This window comes from Chenopodium quinoa, unplaced genomic scaffold (genome assembly GCF_001683475.1).
Source record: "Chenopodium quinoa cultivar QQ74 unplaced genomic scaffold, ASM168347v1, whole genome shotgun sequence".
NCBI classification, from domain to species: Eukaryota; Viridiplantae; Streptophyta; class Magnoliopsida; order Caryophyllales; family Amaranthaceae; genus Chenopodium; species Chenopodium quinoa.
The window spans coordinates 1,773,689-1,791,676 of NW_018742914.1; the positions used below are offsets into that span (position 1 = coordinate 1,773,689).

General features: G+C 37.1%; 3 protein-coding genes across 3 annotated transcripts; all 3 read left to right on the forward strand.

Annotated features, from left to right (window-relative positions):
* Nucleotides 1–8,348: 8,348 nt before the first annotated feature.
* LOC110728269 lies at nucleotides 8,349–11,113 on the forward strand. The gene is made up of 3 exons (XM_021907944.1): nucleotides 8,349–9,240; nucleotides 9,344–10,035; nucleotides 10,367–11,113. Exons 1-3 carry the CDS (start codon nucleotides 8,349–8,351, stop codon nucleotides 11,111–11,113), a joined length of 2,331 nt encoding a protein of 776 aa, XP_021763636.1.
* Nucleotides 11,114–11,137: 24 nt separating this feature from the next.
* On the forward strand, nucleotides 11,138–13,211 carry LOC110728270 (ATP-dependent DNA helicase pfh1-like). Its single transcript, XM_021907945.1, has 4 exons — nucleotides 11,138–11,648; nucleotides 11,694–12,562; nucleotides 12,783–12,844; nucleotides 13,130–13,211. Exons 1-4 carry the CDS (start codon nucleotides 11,138–11,140, stop codon nucleotides 13,209–13,211), a joined length of 1,524 nt encoding a protein of 507 aa, XP_021763637.1.
* Nucleotides 13,212–15,185: 1,974 nt separating this feature from the next.
* On the forward strand, nucleotides 15,186–17,157 carry LOC110728271 (replication factor A protein 1-like). The gene is made up of 9 exons (XM_021907947.1): nucleotides 15,186–15,329; nucleotides 15,413–15,674; nucleotides 15,782–15,881; nucleotides 15,963–16,093; nucleotides 16,165–16,243; nucleotides 16,358–16,469; nucleotides 16,546–16,671; nucleotides 16,761–16,928; nucleotides 17,023–17,157. Exons 1-9 carry the CDS (start codon nucleotides 15,186–15,188, stop codon nucleotides 17,155–17,157), a joined length of 1,257 nt encoding a protein of 418 aa, XP_021763639.1.
* Nucleotides 17,158–17,988: the final 831 nt, after the last annotated feature.

A 17,988-nucleotide genomic window follows, 5' to 3' on the forward strand; every position in this document is an offset into this window, starting at 1 on the left:
ATCACGCTTAATAAGATAATTAATAATCTTGTTTAGGCTAACATGATTATAATTCAAGTGATCGCCAATAATAGTTTTATTTGTGCATTAATATTTAATCAACATAGATAAACAGGTTTAGGGTAAACCTATTGATTGTATGTTAGTCAGAAAGCGCACATGAATACGAGAAGAATAAAGTAGGGGCCTATTTTTAGGGCAGGTTCAGTCTCTTTTATGTTGGATTTGTACCTTCATCCCCAAACTTCCAGTCATGGTTCCAGACCTATTGGAGTTAACGATCTCCTGGATCGTTAAGGAGTATAACCTTCACCCTGTGAACGGTTTACAAGTTCCTAAAACTTGTTGGCGACTCTTTTACTCCAGCTTCCTTCCCTTTGGACACCACCATGCTTAAGTGTATGATCACAGTGGGGCTCAAGTGTGGGATGGCTTGAAATATTCCTTACAGGACCCTACAAGAATAATGGAAGTAGTGTTGATGGGTGGAGTTCTTGCAATGAAAATTGTAATAAGCCCTTGTGGTTGGTGCACTGGGTAAATCTAATGGAGATAGTGTTTCTAGCTCTTGGAGGATTTAAAGGAAGGCAAGCCGCAGGCATGAAGCTGTAGGTAGTTGGAAGTCAAAGAAGGAAAGTGGAGCTGGTGGGTTTGGAAGTTGGATCTTTTAGAAGAAGAGAACAACAGATAATGTGAACTGTGGCAAGTAATCTAGATAAGATTTATACAAGGTCAAATGTGATTATCCAAAATAACCCCATACTTTTGTATTTTTTATTTAACCAAGAATTAAAACACTTTGTCTAGGTTTGCCAAAATAAAACATCAACCTCATAACTATTATCCAAAATAACCCTATATTTATAACATATGTACCTTTCAATCGATCAATGCATTAATCAAGTCTTATCTTTGTAAATCGTATTGGTAGACGAATAAAAGTAAACTTTTGGGCATGTCTAAAGTTAAATTGGCCGGGGATATCCAAATAAGATGTTAATATATTTACGCTTTATATGAGTTTGCTTTCTACAGAAGAGTAATCATCCAAACTTTCAACAATCGGCGGATTCTTTTCCAAAGGGTTTTAAGACCCTATAATCATGTTGGAGTTTTGAGTCCATACTTTGTAGGTACTTCCCTAGTTTGAAGGCAATACATAACTTCCAATAGCTTCTAAATTAAATTCTTTTTTATAACCTTAAAGGTATATATTTTATACACGTTATCTATACTGTAGTCAAGTCTTGTCTTTGTCAATTAATCTGAACAACCAATGAAATTCGATATCTGGGTACGCCCAAATATCATATAGGGATATCTAAATTAGAAATTTATATTATATATGATAACTCTACATAATAAAATTAAAATATTGGGCACGTCTGAAGTTAAATTGAGGATAGCAATGTTAAATTAAGGTTATTTTGACTTTTACCACCTCCATAAAAAAAGGTTTTATTTTACCACCACATGAAAAAAGATAAAATTTGGCTTTTACCACCAATGACCTCCAACTAACAGATTCCGTCCATAAATCCGTTAGTGGGGCCTACCATGTCCACGTGTCACCATATTATTGGGTTTTTTTTTACTTGTTTTTTATATGCTGATAAGTAAAGCTAGATCTTTTGAAGAGCCCATAGCCCATATATAGTGGAGGGATCCGGTGAGAATAGGTTCATATGTGAGAATTCATACTTATATGAGAACTGATTTTAAATTTAGAACATGTGAGTAAAAGTTTAGAACATACGAGTAAAAATTTTGAACATGTGTCTGAAATTAAAATTTAGAACATCTGTGCAATAATTTAGAACATTTATGTGAGTAATATGTTTAGAACATTTGATTTAAGAATTAGAACAAGTGATTAAAAATTTATAAAATCTGCTTTATGAATTTTTAAACATATGAGGAAAATTTAGAACATCTAATTTAAGATTATGAACATGTGAATAAAAATTTAGAACAAACTGATATAGAATATAGAAAGTGTGAGTAAAAAATTTAGAACATATGAGTAAAAAAAATATAACATACGCTATAAAATCTGGAACATATCCCTAAACCTAAAAAAGCACCAAGCATCATTTTTTTTCCCCTCCTTATGAATAGTGCTCTGACCATATTGCCCCTGTATTTGTTCTTGATAATTCCTTATGAATAGTGTGCTCCCCGAATTGCCCTCATAAATATGTCATGTGCTGCTGAATATTTCTACCCAAAGTGCCCCTGCTTTTGTGTGAGGTCTTTCTTTGTCAATAGTGTCATGCCCACATTGCCCTTCTGTATTTGTGCATGTGAGGGTCTATGTGGTCCCTCAAAATTGTCCACGTTGTATTTTTAAAAGAAACCACGTGTTGCGGGGTGGGTCAGCTTTCTTCTTCCTCAGCTTGACAATGGAGGTTATTTGGAGATCATAACTGCTTCTTTGAGGGCGAGATCGCTAGGGAGAACAGGAGGTTATTCTTAAATTAGTATTTGTGCGGAATAGCCGGGATAATTTTGCTCAGTCCACTTACTGCTGCTTGCTAGCCTTCTTCATTGGTTGTTCAATTTGTTCAGATTTATTAGTGCATGTTCGTTTATAAGTAAGTTAACAATTTCTTAGTAAGCCATTCTTTTACAGCTTTGTTAGGTGTTACTCTACAAAATTGGGTTACTAATGTGCTGCTTGATTAATTAGTTGTAACTTGTTTAGCTATGTTATTAGTTTTGAAAGGGGTTAAAATGCCCAATTGATAATTAGGTTGTTTAAGATCTTATAAATTTATGAGGGTGTTTTGTTAGGTGTTACTCTGCAAAAGTGGGTTACTATTGTGCTGCTTGATTAATTAGTTGTAGCTTGTTTAGCTATGTTATTAGTTTTGGAAGGGGTTTAAATGGCCAATTGATAATTAGGTTGTTTAAGATCATATAAAGTTATGAGGGTGTTTAGTTAATTATTTTTAATAAGTAGCACTGACATTTTATTCTGCCTATTCAGCAGAACATTCTTTGGACCAGTAGGTTTTCGATACTCATTTTACTTGGAATATGAAGCTGAAGCATTGCATTACACACTGGTCTGTCTTTGTTTACAATGGGTAAGAGCATTACTCTTTTAAAGAAGCTTATTTGGTTTTTGGGCAGTGGGTCTGGCTGCTTGTTTTGTGATAATGAGCTTGTAAGGTTGTCATTAGATCAACGCATGCTTACTTTATTGTAGGCTTTAATAGGTGAACGCAATTACCTGCTGTGTTTTGCTGAACCTTTTTCTCTTTATTTTGTCTTCTACTGCTTTGCTGGTTAATAAATACAGGGGGGTTTATTTGGTTTCTTGCATATGCACTATACATCTTAGATTTTATGGAGGTTGCATTAGAGGTAATGCAGAAAGTAGATCTAGATTTTACTTGTGTTGGTCAACAATACTTCAACATTCAAGAGCTGACTATGAAAATAGAACAATTAATAACTTGCTTTGGAACATTGATCTTAGATTATGTGCACTGAGAACAATTACCTTGACTTGCTATACTATCTTGGTTGGTGATTCACTGATCGTTAACTATTCACCCAAAAAATTGAATGCTGGACTTGCAGAAACTGACTTGCAGATCTATTTGCTATGTGATTATAAGATTGTACCATTTACTGGCTAATTAACTCTGTCTTATTTTGCTAAAAACAATAATTGTGTGGGTTCAAGATTGGCTACCATGTGTTTGTTGAGGGGATGCATTGTGTTACTTAATTGTGCTTGACTCTTGATGGGTTACCATGGCCTTGCTAAGGAACAATTACAAGTTTACTGTTGTTGCATTGTTAATGCTTAGGTTTAGATTGCTTGCTTTGGGTTTCTGCCCTATGCCATTGTCAAAGTAATGGAGTGCTTGCAAATTGTGCATTTTTTTTTACCAGCTTATTAGTTAATCAGTTACAGTTTTTTCAGATTATTTTAATAAAATGCTGAATTTTCTGTTTTTGTTTTGGCTTCATGTTGTGCAGAGTTATGACCTTGCAATGGCTGCAGATGAAGTTCCTGCTGTGAGTATTTCTGAAACCTTTCTATGTATACTTGATTTGGCTCATGTGTTTGTTTAGTTGTTGTTTTTAGCTGATGCTAAATTTGCTATGTTCATTTCACATTTTTCCACTTATTAAATAAGCTGGCAGTATGCCTTGTCTGGATGTGGTTTTTATTGTTCCTATTGATGCATTGTGTGGGTTCAAGATTGGTTACCATGGGTTTGTTGAGGGGATGCATTGTGTTAGCAAAGTGATGCCAAGCTAGGCAGCTTGATTTTGTGTTATGCTACCTTTATTGTTTTTTCTTCTTTGTTGTATCATGTTGCATGTCTTAGTTGCTTTTATTAGCTGAGTATATATGAGGTAGCTGTTTTTTTTTAAAAAGAATGCAGTTCCTTTGGCTACATGAGCATGATACCGTGTTATTAGATGCTTTTATAAATTGCGTATGTACTTAGTTTATTATGGCTAGGGTATAAAATTACAATGTTCTTGTGGAATGCGTTTGCCTTTCTAAAAAGATGTCTACGCTAGATGTCTACGCTAGAATCAGTCGCATACATACTTTTCTCATGTCATGGGTGTGCACACAGGTGAGTGGGCATGAAACTCGGAAAGTTTCTATTTCTTGTACCCACCTCCTCCATCAGGTTGTTGCGTACCTGAAACTTCCTGTGCCAGCTTACTATTTGCTGAATGTGAGGAAGAATGCTGTGAAGATTGTCATGGAGACTGATCCAGGTTTGGGTCCTTCTGTGTATGAGGGTGGTCCTGCTACAACAGTTAGGGAATCCCGGGAAAAGGCTGCTGAAAATGATGTTCGTGCTCTTCGGATGGAATTTAGTATTCAGGTTGAGGACTTCACTTCTAGGAAAATCAAAAGACTCGAACGCGTTGAGTTTTTGTATCAGATGAAGCGTATTGAGCTAGAAGCAATTGAAAGAGGGACAGGGCAGGTTCCAGTGAAGTGGCCGGCTGTGCCTGATCATAAGCGCCGAAAGAAATATGTTTGCATTGATTACATGGATGTTTTGCACACCCTGTCTTTCGAAACCAAAGCGCGTATTTCTGAAGTTGACACCTTTAATGTTGGCGTTGGAAAATTTGTATCATGGGTGACAATTTATGGATCTTGAGTTGCTACTGGAGTGGAGTGTTTCTTTAGTGTTGTGCGTGCTGACTTGAAAGCAACTAAGCAAGATGCAGCTAAGAAGGCTGTTGATTTCATACGTACTACATACAATCTTGACATGGTTGATCTGAACTATGGAAATGGGATTTATGCTGGCATAAAATGTTCCCTGGCTAGAGAGAGCTATTTAGCAGCTAAAGAACATGTGTTAGGGATTCAAGGTGCTCTTCAGTTAGCTCCTTTTTTAGTCGAGGAAAGTTGTGTTACGCCTAAGTCTGTTGTCCATAGGATCCCAGCACCTACTCTTCCTCCACCACCACCTCACAAGCCAAGATCAAGGCCATCCTTCAGCGCTCGCTATACTGGCCACCTCTCACCCACACCGGCTGAGTTAGACAGCTTCTTCAAGCGTAGAAAGTTTGAATAGTGTGCTGCTGCATTTCACATAGAGCGATAGCTTTGCATTCTTAGTTTTTAAGTACGCTTATTTTGTTAAGGTTTATAGTTATGGTCTGATTCCATTTTGCTGTACTTGTGTGTACATGTAGTTGGAAAAGACTTGTATTCTATCATTTTGCCATTTAGTTTTATAGCTAAAGCTGCTCTATGTGTACCTGTAATTGGCAAAACTGGTGTACTGATTTTGCTTAGTATAATGTATTGCAACCTTTTGTGGTTAATCAATGATATAAAATTGTTTTGACATGCTTTACAATATTTGAGTGCTTATTTTAAAAGGTTACCAGAATATTTGTATTTAGTACTTTGCACTTTGTATTTTTGGTTTTTTGCTAAACCTTAATACGTAGACACTGGTTTTGGCCAAAATAGATGGCTAATGTGACCAATTTGCATTTCTTCCCAATCCCAGGTTTAATTAGGTGCATTCCTTCCAGCACAGTTTTTTTGCTTGGCAGCTAAACTCCAGCCTTGAACTGTTTGTGCTGCACCAACCTTTTACTGCTACCATGAGTACTACTGCTATCTTTTGCTAAATCTGATTGTTATTTATATACCAACACCAACTCATCAATAACAGAATACACCTAGAAACAAATTTTTTGGGGAGTGAATCTGAATATCTTTAATTATATTCCAGAACGCTGCTTAGTTGCTAAGAAGGGTCCTGCAAAAACTAGGACTAGCAAGCGTTTACAGGGCTTACAAGCTTTGTCTGGGACACCTGTTTCAATAAGGTCATTTGTTGTTCTGGTTGCAAATGTACCCTGCTAATTTACTCGCAGTGTTTGCTCACACTTTTTTTTCACATTCATTTAAATTCCCTATTTGCTTGTATCATACAGAGAACCTAATGAGGCATGCTTAGCAAGAGGTGATCAATTGTCTGCCAGATTGCTGAACAGAAGTAAAAGTAAGCACAATTATATGTCTTTTGAATAAGTACTATGGCTGTGAACTGTAAAGATCTTAGACTGATACTCATAGGGCATGCTAAATGAACACTCCTAACTATAAACCACAGTCTTGAATTATGCATTGCTTTATTGCTGCACTTAGATAACATGGTCTTTTGATTACAGGCCCTCATGTCTTTCCTGTTAATGCACCTGAATTGAATAGTGCACAAACTGCCAGTGAGGCTACTGGAAGGCCACTTTTAGACCAGTGCATGCTGTATCAGAATACTACTAATAATCCGAGAACTAGCAAGCGCAAGCGAGCAATTGCTTCTATGTCTGAACCACCTGTTCCTATAAGGTCTTACTGCTTCTATTTGTCACTAAGACACATATTTTTTTCTATTTAATGGTTAACAACAACACTTCTTTAGCATTGACTGGTTGCTGTGAATATAAGGAAATAGGTGAAACCAGTGAACAAGGCAAAACAAGGAACCTAAAGTTGAAGAAATCACAAACTAAGACAACCAGTAAGTGTACATGGTATAGTTCAGAATAGCATATCATATAGACTTAATAATAACCTCTTCAGATTTGCATTTCTGCTTTTACAACAAATTGAACAATTTTCCCCTGGCAACTCTATAACCCAACATCATCAGGATCTAGAGTAGAGGTTATTCATACATTATAAAGTAGCAAAATCTAAAATGGCTTACAACATAACAAGAACAAGCTAAAATTCAGAGTGCACAATTCCCTGCCAACATTAAGATCATAATAACCATTCTTCATTGTCAAGCCATTTACATGAAAATCCCATAAAATTCTTATTTTGTGTATTATCCCCACCACAAGTGTGGGATGACTATATCACTTTTCACTTCATTTTCTTCGACAATGTCTTTGATCACATCTTCCTGAGATATTCCAGCATCCTCATCATTAACAGTAATGGTGGCATCTTCATTGCAGTTTCTGTTCAGCATTTTGCTCTTTCTTATCTGCACAGAAGGTGCAAATTCACCAGCTTTGCTTGCAACATTCTTTCTAGCTTTTTTCCCTTTACCAAGCTTCCTGATCTTTAAAACTTTAGTTGATATTTCATCTAATTTCCTCTTTAGCTTTGTTATCCTCTTTTCTACATCAGAATGAACAGACATGGCATTAGATAATTTGCCATGTAGATTAGCTTCGCTTAACTCTAACACTCGAAGCCTAGCTTCAATATCATGATTCTGCATTACTGGAAATTTATCCCCATTTCCTTCCATATTCATTTGTTTGCTTTTCTTACCCTCCCCCCCCCCAAAAAAAAAAAAAAAAAAAGAGGATAATCTACACCACAGCTAGCTCAGGAAAAGGTCAGTAGGTTAGCCTGTGGAAACAAAAATACAATTCAAAGTGACCTCTTCCCTTTTATAATGAAATTCATATTAGGTGTTAATATTGCATATAGACTTTTTCAGAAAAGTTTTTTAACAGCAAGCTAAGCTTTGACACAACAGCTAGTTAATTATCATTGTCCATGAGGCAAAAGGTTGACACATAAACACATTATATATGCAGTGACCACTATTAATGCTATCTTAACAACAAAACTGTACATATTACCTTTTCAGTTAGTTTTTAGATGCCTGATTGCTTAGACCTTGCTTCTTACATTTACATATCACAGAGACTGCTGCTGATCTTTCTCAAAAGCAAGTAGTGAAGCAGCCCACTGCTAAGAAGACAAGTAAGTTTTCTTGTCCATATTTCTTAGATTTTTGTTTTGTACTGTTACAAACCAATAAATTAATGTGGCAATTACTCCATGCATAGCAGAATCTCCAGCTGCTATGGTTGGTCTAAAATTACCAGCTGCTCCTCTGAAGCTTAAAGCACCTAGGTATTGTGGGCACTGTAATGCAAAAAAATTTCAGCATGAATCACTGCATTTCTGTTGTGGAAATGGATCAATTGAATTAGCAACTAATGATTATCCTCCTGCATTATATAGACTCTTAACATCTGATGAAGATGATGCACTGCACTTTAGACAATATATCCGCTTATATAATAACTTATTTGCATTTAGCTCATTGGGTGGCAAGTATGATGTAGACACAGAAAAAGGAATTTATGTCTTTAAATTGCATGGCCAGATTTACCATAACTTTCCTGATTTAATCCCTGGTGATAAAGGTCCCAGATATTTGCAGCTCTATTTTTATGATGGCCAATTTGAAGCAACTGCTAGGAAAGACTGCTTTAAACAGATTAGACAGCATATTATAAATATACTTATGGAGGTAACTGAGCATAATCCATACGCTCGTTTTTTCAGATCTTTGAGAGAAATTGACATTGAAGAAGACACACAAATTTTGATCAACAAAAACACTGTTGTAGACCAACGCACCTATAATGCTCCTACAACAGATGAGGTGGCTGTGATCTGGCCTGACGATACATCGTCAAGTGAGTCCAGCAGCCCATACATTGTTGTAAGAGGAAAATCAAACGATCCTCATCGTATATACCATCATTACGGATGTTATGATCCTCTGCAGTACCCACTCTTATTTCCTTATGGTGATTGTGGTTGGAGTCAAGGTATAACTAAAAAAAGCGGCGCATCTCAGGAGCAAGGAAACTCTGCTATGGCCTCTGCAATACATACAGAGGAACATATGCTCGAACAGGCTGCAATACACATAGAGGAAAATGTGCTTGAACATGAAGCAACACGTAAGCTTTTCAACTCAGTAATGAACTTGCTTGTTTTCATCATACCTCTTAGCCTATCATTGTGTGCCTTATCTGACAGACATTGCAAGCATCCTGATTTCAGGTCTAGCAGATGCAAGTGGTACTTCAGCTAGGCATATTTTGCCTCGTGAATATTATGCTTACAAGCTGCAATCTCGGCCAAACAACATGCTTCTTAGAGCAGGTCGGTGTCTTCAGCAATATATAGTCGATATGTATGTGAAGATTGAAAATACTCGCCTAGATTTTTTCCGACACAATCAACATGCAATCAGAGCTGATTTGTACCAGGGGATCTTAGACTCAATTGAGAGTGGCGAAACAAATCCCATGAATGTTGGTCGGCGAGTTATATTACCTCCAACTTTTATTGGTGGTCCACGAGACATGAAGCGCCGCTACTTAAATGCAATGGCTTTGGTTCAGCGATTCGGTAAGCCAGATTTGTTTGTCACAATGACTTGCAATGCTAATTGGCCAGAGATTAAGGCAGAACTGGCTCCTGGGGAAGCAGCGCAAAACCGACCAGATCTTGTTGCTCGTGTTTTCCGGGCAAAGTTGATCTGCTTGAAAAAACAAATAATGAAGAAGCATATTTTTGGAAAAGTTGCTGCTATGATATATGTGGTTGAATTCCAAAAAAGGGGCCTACCTCATGCACACTTTCTCATTATCTTAAAACTAGGCTGCAAGATCCAAAATCCTACAGATTTTGATCGCTTTGTCTCTGCAGAGCTGCCACCTGACAGCTCCCCAGAACTTCGGAAGATTGTGGTACGGCATATGATGCATGGGCCATGTGGAGAAATTAACCCTGAATGTGCATGCATGACTACAAAGCACAATTCTCCCCTGTCTTGTAAATATGGCTACCCGAAACATTTTTTACATGAAACAACGAACCACGATGATGGATATCCCATGTACAAAAGAAGAGATACGGGAGAAAGTGTCCGAATAAGGGTGCAAGCCTTGATAACCGCTGGGTCATTCCATACAATCCATACCTTTCAATGTTATTTGATTTCCATTTGAATGTAGAAGTGTGCTCATCTATTAAGGCTGTGAAGTATCTGTACAAGTATGTTTATAAGGGCCATGATAGGGTTTCTTTCAATGTGGTTGGTACAGAAAAAAAAATTATGAAGATGAAATAGAGAGGTTTCAGTCTGGACGATGGGTGTCACCATGTGAGGCAGCTTGGCGAATTTTTTCCTTTGATCTCTTTGAGATGTACCCACCTGTGCAACAATTGGCAGTGCATCTGGAAAACATGCAAACTGTTCAATTACGTGCTCATGAACAGTTAGATTCTGCCATGCTAAATGAGCGTAAATCCAAAACTCAATTGTCAGAATTTTTTAAGGCAAATGCAGCCTCACCTCAAGGTACAGGATACCTTTACAGCGAATTTATAGAGCACAACAGATGGGATGCCGGTAAGAAAAGATGGTTTCAATGGCAAAACAAGAAACTTGTGGTTGGTCGGCTGGCAAGTGTGACACTAGCAGAAGGAGAGCGATTTTTCTTACGGTTGTTGCTTGTTAATGTACGCAGCCCTAAGTCATTCACTGACCTTCGGACTGTTAATGGATTACTTTGCGCCACTTTTCAAGAAGCAGCTATTAAAAGAGGCTTATGTGAAGAAGACAATGTTGTTCATGCATGCTTGGCTGAAGCAGCAGAAATACACTTGCCAGGAGCCTTACGGCGCTTATTTACAGTTGTTTGTGTGTTCTGCAACCCCACTGACCCAAATAGACTGTGGCAGCGATTCTACAATGACCTATCTGATGATTACAGGCATGCTGATCCTGGGAGCGAATTCCGTGTTAAGTTGCTGACTATATAGTCAATTGAACGGCATTTAGAGTCTATGGGAAAATCATTAGCTCATTTCCATCTTGATCACTTACATGAAGAGCTGCCAGAAGAGCTGAACAGAACAAAAGACATCATTGATGCCTTAGATGCACCTATTCCTCAAGAGTGTATTGATTGTAGAGGCAAACTGAACTCAGCTCAGCAAATTGCATTTGACAGGATTATTTCTCAAGTCCAATCAGGAAAGCCTGGCTGTTTCTTTGTTGATGGTCCTGGAGGAACTGGCAAAACATTCTTATACAATACGTTATACGCAGAGGTTCGCATGTCAGGAAAGATTGTTCTGCCAACATCTACATCAGGGATTGCTGCAGCAAACATCCCTTCTGGAAGAACAGCGCACTCAAGATTTAAGATTCCCCTGGATTCAGAGACATCTCTTGCCTGTGATGTTCCCAAACAAGGCAGCCTAGCTGCTTTAATCAGAGAAACAACTCTTATTATTTGGGATGAAGCTTCAATGGCTAAAAAAGAAAACATTGAATCAGTTGAGCTTTTACTTCGTGACTTTTGTGACGCAGAACAATGATTTGGTGGAAAGATTGTAGTTTTTGGGGGAGATTTTAGGCAGGTTTTGCCAGTTGTTCCTCGCAAAACTCAAAGAGAAGCTGTTGCAGCAAGCCTGGTAAACTCACATATTTGGCCTTGGCTAGAGAAGCTACACCTAACTGAAAACATCAGAGCAAGAGAAGATCCCCCATATGCTTCATTTCTGCTGAGTTTGGGCAATGGCCAGCTGCAATCTAATGGAAATGCTTATGTTCAGGTTCCTCCTCACATTGTGAGTTATTATCATGAGAGTGATGATCCTATCAATCATCTAGCTGCTACTGCATTTCCAGAATTAGAACATGCAGTATTTTCACCAGATATCTTCACAGAGAGAGCCATTCTTACACCATTGAATGATGCAGTTGATGCTATTATCACAGTTCTCATAGACAAATTTCCAGGAAACTCTGTAATTTACAAGAGCTTTGACAGCATGCTAGATGACAATTGTTCCATTTACCCTACAGAGTTCCTAAACCAGCTAGCCCCTGGTGGTATGACTCCGCATGAACTTGTTCTTAAAATAAACAGTCCTGTAATATTGCTCAGAAACATTGATCCAGCAGATGGGCTTTGCAATGGAACGCGTCTTATATGCAAGTCTTTCAGAAGGAATGTAATTGTTTGTTCTATAGCCATTGGTCATCGTCGAGGAGAGCTTGTATTCATTCATCGTGTTAATCTCCGACCTCCATCATCAACAAAATATCCTATTCAGTTTGAGCGAATTCAATTCCCTCTAACTCAGCTTTGCAATGACTGTAAACAAATCTCAAGGCCAGACACTAAGCCAAGTGATAGTTTACTTCCCACAACCATGCTTTTCCCATGGACAGCTATATGTTGCCTCGTCAAGGGCAAAGAAGTCAGCTAAAGTGACTGTGATCACACCATACCCAAATGAACAACACACTTAACCGATCCTGAAAAACGTTGTAGCGTATGATGTCTTGCAATTATCTAGCATAAAATGATACAGGAATGTAAAGGTATAGCTCCCTAATTACTTAATCTGCTAGCCTAATTTTAAATCAGCTATTCTACATGCTGTAACTAACATAATATTTACCATGTTACAAATGCAGGTGCTTTTGCTTCTATATATCTATAATGTAGTTGAGCCTAAGGTTAAGCTTTCTAAATTCTTGTAAGCTCATTTGTGTTAAAGCACAATAAAATGGTTCTAGAGATATTTATGTTTACAGCCATGTATTATGTTATATGATATATACAGTTACTTTTGCACCTATTGCATGTGATTTTTTCCCCACTTTTCTATTTTTAAATACAATCTTAAGTATATTGAAATTGGTAACACAAAAATGGAAATATCCTAGGTTTTCCAACCTTATTACCCTTAAAAAAAATGAATCAGATTTGCTATAAAGACAAATCTAATTTTTGCTTTTGTATTACATCTTTGCTTTTGCAGCTGTATTGCAGCAAAACATCATTCCTTCTATTACCCACAGTACAAATTTCAGCATTTACTTTTCCCACACACATCTTATTGACAGCTGGTCCATACTATGCTCTACTTTATTTTACAGAAAAAAACAGACTTACTGCACAGCAGGTTTCTAGCCATTGTCTTGCTTAATGCACTTCTTAATCCGCGGGATAATAAAAAGGTCCACACCAAAGCAAGATACCCTGATTATTACATAGGACTCATGTTAAGTCTAGAAGCCTCTGATGCTATTTAAAATCATAATATTTCACAGAGAACATTTACTTCTAGCTTTTCTCTCTGTCACTTTAGTTTTCTGCTGTTGTGATCTAGCAATAAATGCTTGCAAACCCACTCTAACAAGGTATGTCCATAATTGCTTTTCCTCTTCAATTTAAACTCAGTTTTTCATTTGTAATTTTCTTTTTGCTTTCAAATTAGCAATGCCTTGCTGTTGTCTAGATTCAATTTACAAAGATAGGACACAATCACTCACTCTAGCTTACTTGCTAAGCCACTTAACAAACCATGTACCTAAAACTTCATTTGTATAATTCTATGACAGATAATCATGCTTTGTTTTATAGCTAATATTAGTTAGAAATTTATCAATTGCTTAATTTATACAGGGTGCATTACCTAGCTTTCGAAATTTGCATGTACACTTTAAACAACTTTCACATTACATTCTCCTGAACTTATAATCAGTGCCCTTTATACTAGCTTTTACTAGCACTTTGACACTCATTAGGTAAATGCTAAGCTTATAAAAAATGCTCTTTTTGGTACATTTACCTATAAAGCTTTGCCTTACTAAAGTTACCACTTCCTTTTATACAAGCCTTAGTTGATAATATGCTGATAATTCAAAAAATTTACAGAATTTGCTTAATTAGAACTCAGTATTAGCTAGCCATATTCAGACTTCATTTATCTGGACCATAATACACAATCTAAAAATGGTTAAACTTTTCTTTATCTTCAAGTTTGCATGGAAACCATGCCTTAAAATTCAATCTCAAAGAGAATTGCTTAGTTCTGCATTAGTGAAGATAATAGGTTTTGCATGTGCAGTTGAAAAAAAAAGGACTTATTTTTTTGGTAAAAACAGACATAATAAATAAATCCACACAACACCAATAGATAACCATTAGTACTTAGAAAATACAACTTATAGCAATAATAACTACTACTTGGGAAATTTAAAGACAAAGTACAACTGATAAAAAACAACAACTAGCTACTCCCACTTTGAAAATCCAGCTTGAAGCTGGTATTACATGAAAACAACAATAATAAGACCTTTTTAGTTAAGAACCAGCATTAGTAAGCCTAAAAACCTACAACAAGTGTGGATATAAATTAAGAGCTCCCTTAGAAACGACCACCATAAGAAGCATCACTCTGAGGTGAATATTCCGGGCTTGAATGGTGGTGGATGTCATCCAAGCCAAGAATAATCTTAGGCTTGCTGGTTCCCTCTGTTGGAGTTTCTTTCTTTGGGCTTGGCTGCTTATCTTCTGGCTCAAAGCAAAGTGCTTGCACAACTGCTTCCAGGTTCTCCACCTTCTGCTCTAAAACAACAACCCTTTCCTCCAGAGGGCTTGACCTTTGCTGGTTGGGGAGGTCACCTTCTTTACTGCTTTCCATCTTACTCTTTCCTTTACTGGACATTGCTGCCTACTTTGTTCTGAGAACACTAAGCTACAACACTGTAGGGGAAAAAATGAAAAAGAAGGCTTGTAAAATTGTGAACACTTACCTTTCTTTTATATATGGTTAAGTGTCACTCTATTGTCTGCAAGTTAAAGATGTTCCTGCTAAAATAATTATTCATACTAGATTCCCTCATGTGCCTTACCATTCAATACAAGTGGCAAAGTTAATAAAATAAAACATATATCATCCTAGATTATTTGTACATTTGAAAATCCAGTTATAGCATATTAGATTGTTAGCTACAACAAATAATGTGTGACTCTGTAAAATAAAACAACTTAGACCCATGTAACATTTTTATTTAAACTCATGTCCACAGATGAAACCTGAATACACTCCTTTGGACAAGCTTTCACCTATAACGAAAGTATACAAAGAGCGGGTTACCGTGAAAGAAAAGTCCCCTATCCGATCTCCTCCTAACAAAAAAAGATTCCAAAAGCTGGTATTCGAAGACGATGAGGTAATATGTTACCATTTACCCTTCTTATTTTCAAATATATAAGCATATGCTACTGCACATCAGCTTAATATTTTTCAATGCAGGGAAACAGCATGAAAGCTACTTTGTTCGGAGATGAATGTGACCACTTCAAGAGAGTCTTTGAACACAAGAAAAAGTATGAAATTGCTAATGCTCTAGTCAGAGTCGTAAACCCCAAGTTCAGTTCCTTCCCAGGCGAATGTGAGCTAACCTTTGGAGGCATGACTAAAATCCAACCTGTTGATCGAACTGAAGGACCTGTATTGCCAGAATACATCCCTATTGTTGATGTCCCTAAGACCAGTGGTCAGGATGATCGGTTTGGTAAGCTGCTTGTATTGTCATCATTGCATGAAAACTTCCTTTGTGTTTACTACCTAAGACCACATCATCTCTTAGCCATATTGAACTCATCTACTGCCGCTTGCTAGATTTGCTAGGCGTAGTGGTCCACATGGAAGATGTCCGCCAAGTGACATACAAGTCAGGCAGAGTTGCTGATGTGCGCGATATAAGCATTGTTGATGAAAGGTAACACCTCAGTTGCACATTAACAGCACCACTACCAATATACTAACCAAAATACAAACTTACAATTCCTTGCCCTTGCAGCACTGGTACTAGACCCATGATCATCTCTGCATGGGGTCAGCTTGCAACTTCTGATTATGAACTCCTTAAGGATTGGTCATCCAGCCCCTTGGTTGTAAGCTTAACTTCTCTTAAGCCTACAACTCACAGAGGTTATACACATTTACACCATCTATTATTTTAAATGTTCTGCAATATCAAATTACTAATGCAATCTTCACAGGCTTTTCTCTGCAATCAAGTATGTCTACAGAAATTAACCCAACCCCTGTTGGTGAGAAAGTTGAAGCTTTAAGATCCTGGTAAGTAAACAACCTTAGTGTTCCTGGTCAGCACTAAGATTACATTGTATTATAGAATTGTATTAAGCTTCCTTAGTTCAATTCACTTCTTCCTGCCCTTTTTACTGTCAATAGGGCTCATGCACATCCAGATGTCATTACTGACTATATGGCCAGGCAACTCGAATTCATGACTGTTGGTGTTGAACCAGTTCCTACAACACTTGATCAGATCCTCAAAAAAAATGTGAGCCTCTTTGGCAACTACTCCCTATCCCATTGCCACCAGCACTTAATTTTCTAACTCACCCTAAATATTCCAGGTTGACAACACTGTCCAAGAAGAGGTGTACACAATCACTGTCACAATTCCTGATGCACAGCTAAGCAATGTCATTGCTTACATTGGCTGTGATGGTTGTGGTAAACGTTGTGGAGTTGCTGCAAATGTACCATTTTTTTGTCCACATTGCCCTAACAAAAAATGCACTTCCACTGAAAGGTGCACTTTGCTTTTTAGCATGCTTATTTTATGCAGCCAACTACTACACTCAATTTTAAAACACTAACTCCAGGCCATTGCAGGGTTAATTTCACCTTTGATGCAACAGACAATACTGGAAAATTCCGCCTGACTGCCTTTGGTCTAGTATGTGAGAAAATCCTCCAGTTACCTACATTAGAAATATTTGAGAGGAAAATTAAGGTGCCTAATTAATCAAACAAGTGTCTTATTGAATAAAATCTCTTATATAAACCTATTCTTGCCATGACACTTTCTTCTATTCTATTTATCTTAGGATGATTGGAGTGACTTTGATCACCTTGCTGCAGCACTGAAGAACACACCAATGCACATCATAATTCACCCAGCACAGTCCTTGAACAGGGCAGGGGTACTTAGGTGGGTAGTGCAGTCAGTTTCCCGCGAGTGAATACTAAGTCTGCTGATCTACGGACTCACATCAGAACATATCGTTCTCGATGAGCGTTGCTTATCATTTTGAGTTGTGTTCTTGTTTGAGACCTTAGTAATTGCTATTAGAAAGTTAGCTATTCTCTAATCACTTGCCAAAAAGACTTGCTTTTGATTGGCACTTAAATCTTGCTTTTGTTTGTATGTTGTTGTTTTGTCTTGCATGCAGTTTCGCTCAATTTGTAAAAAAAATTATTTGTTGCATACTAAACTAAGGCTTCAATTCAGAAATTTCTTGTACTATATACTCTAATGTTTCACAGTCAATGCATGATTTGTGTCAGTTAGCAGCTATTTCTACCATTTTTAAAAATTTCCTTACTAATAGTCAATCTTCTTGCCTTTCCCCTTCAAATATCACACATAATCATTAATTTTGTTTTAGTTCTTCCGAATTAATGTGTACGGCTTTCTAGCAATTTTTTCCTTACTTTTTACGTGCTAAAGCTCTCAAAATGCATCGTCTAAATATTATTAATAACTACATTGCCGTATAGCACGCTAAAGCAACAAATTTCAGTTGAGTTTTTCTAGGACAAGTATTTTTTAGTTATAACGAAAAATCCCATTAGTTAAACAAGTCATGGCTATTAGAAATTAGTATTAGAACTACAACAAAATAGGCTTCCTGATATGTACTTGTTCTACGCGAATTCACAGCACCAAAATTCTGCCAGCATTACATAGATTGAAAGATCAAACACTCTTTGTTTGTGAATGATTTCAATGCTCAACTGATTTTCCCTGCCAAACATTCTACAACTCTGAAAATTCACCTATATCAAAATGG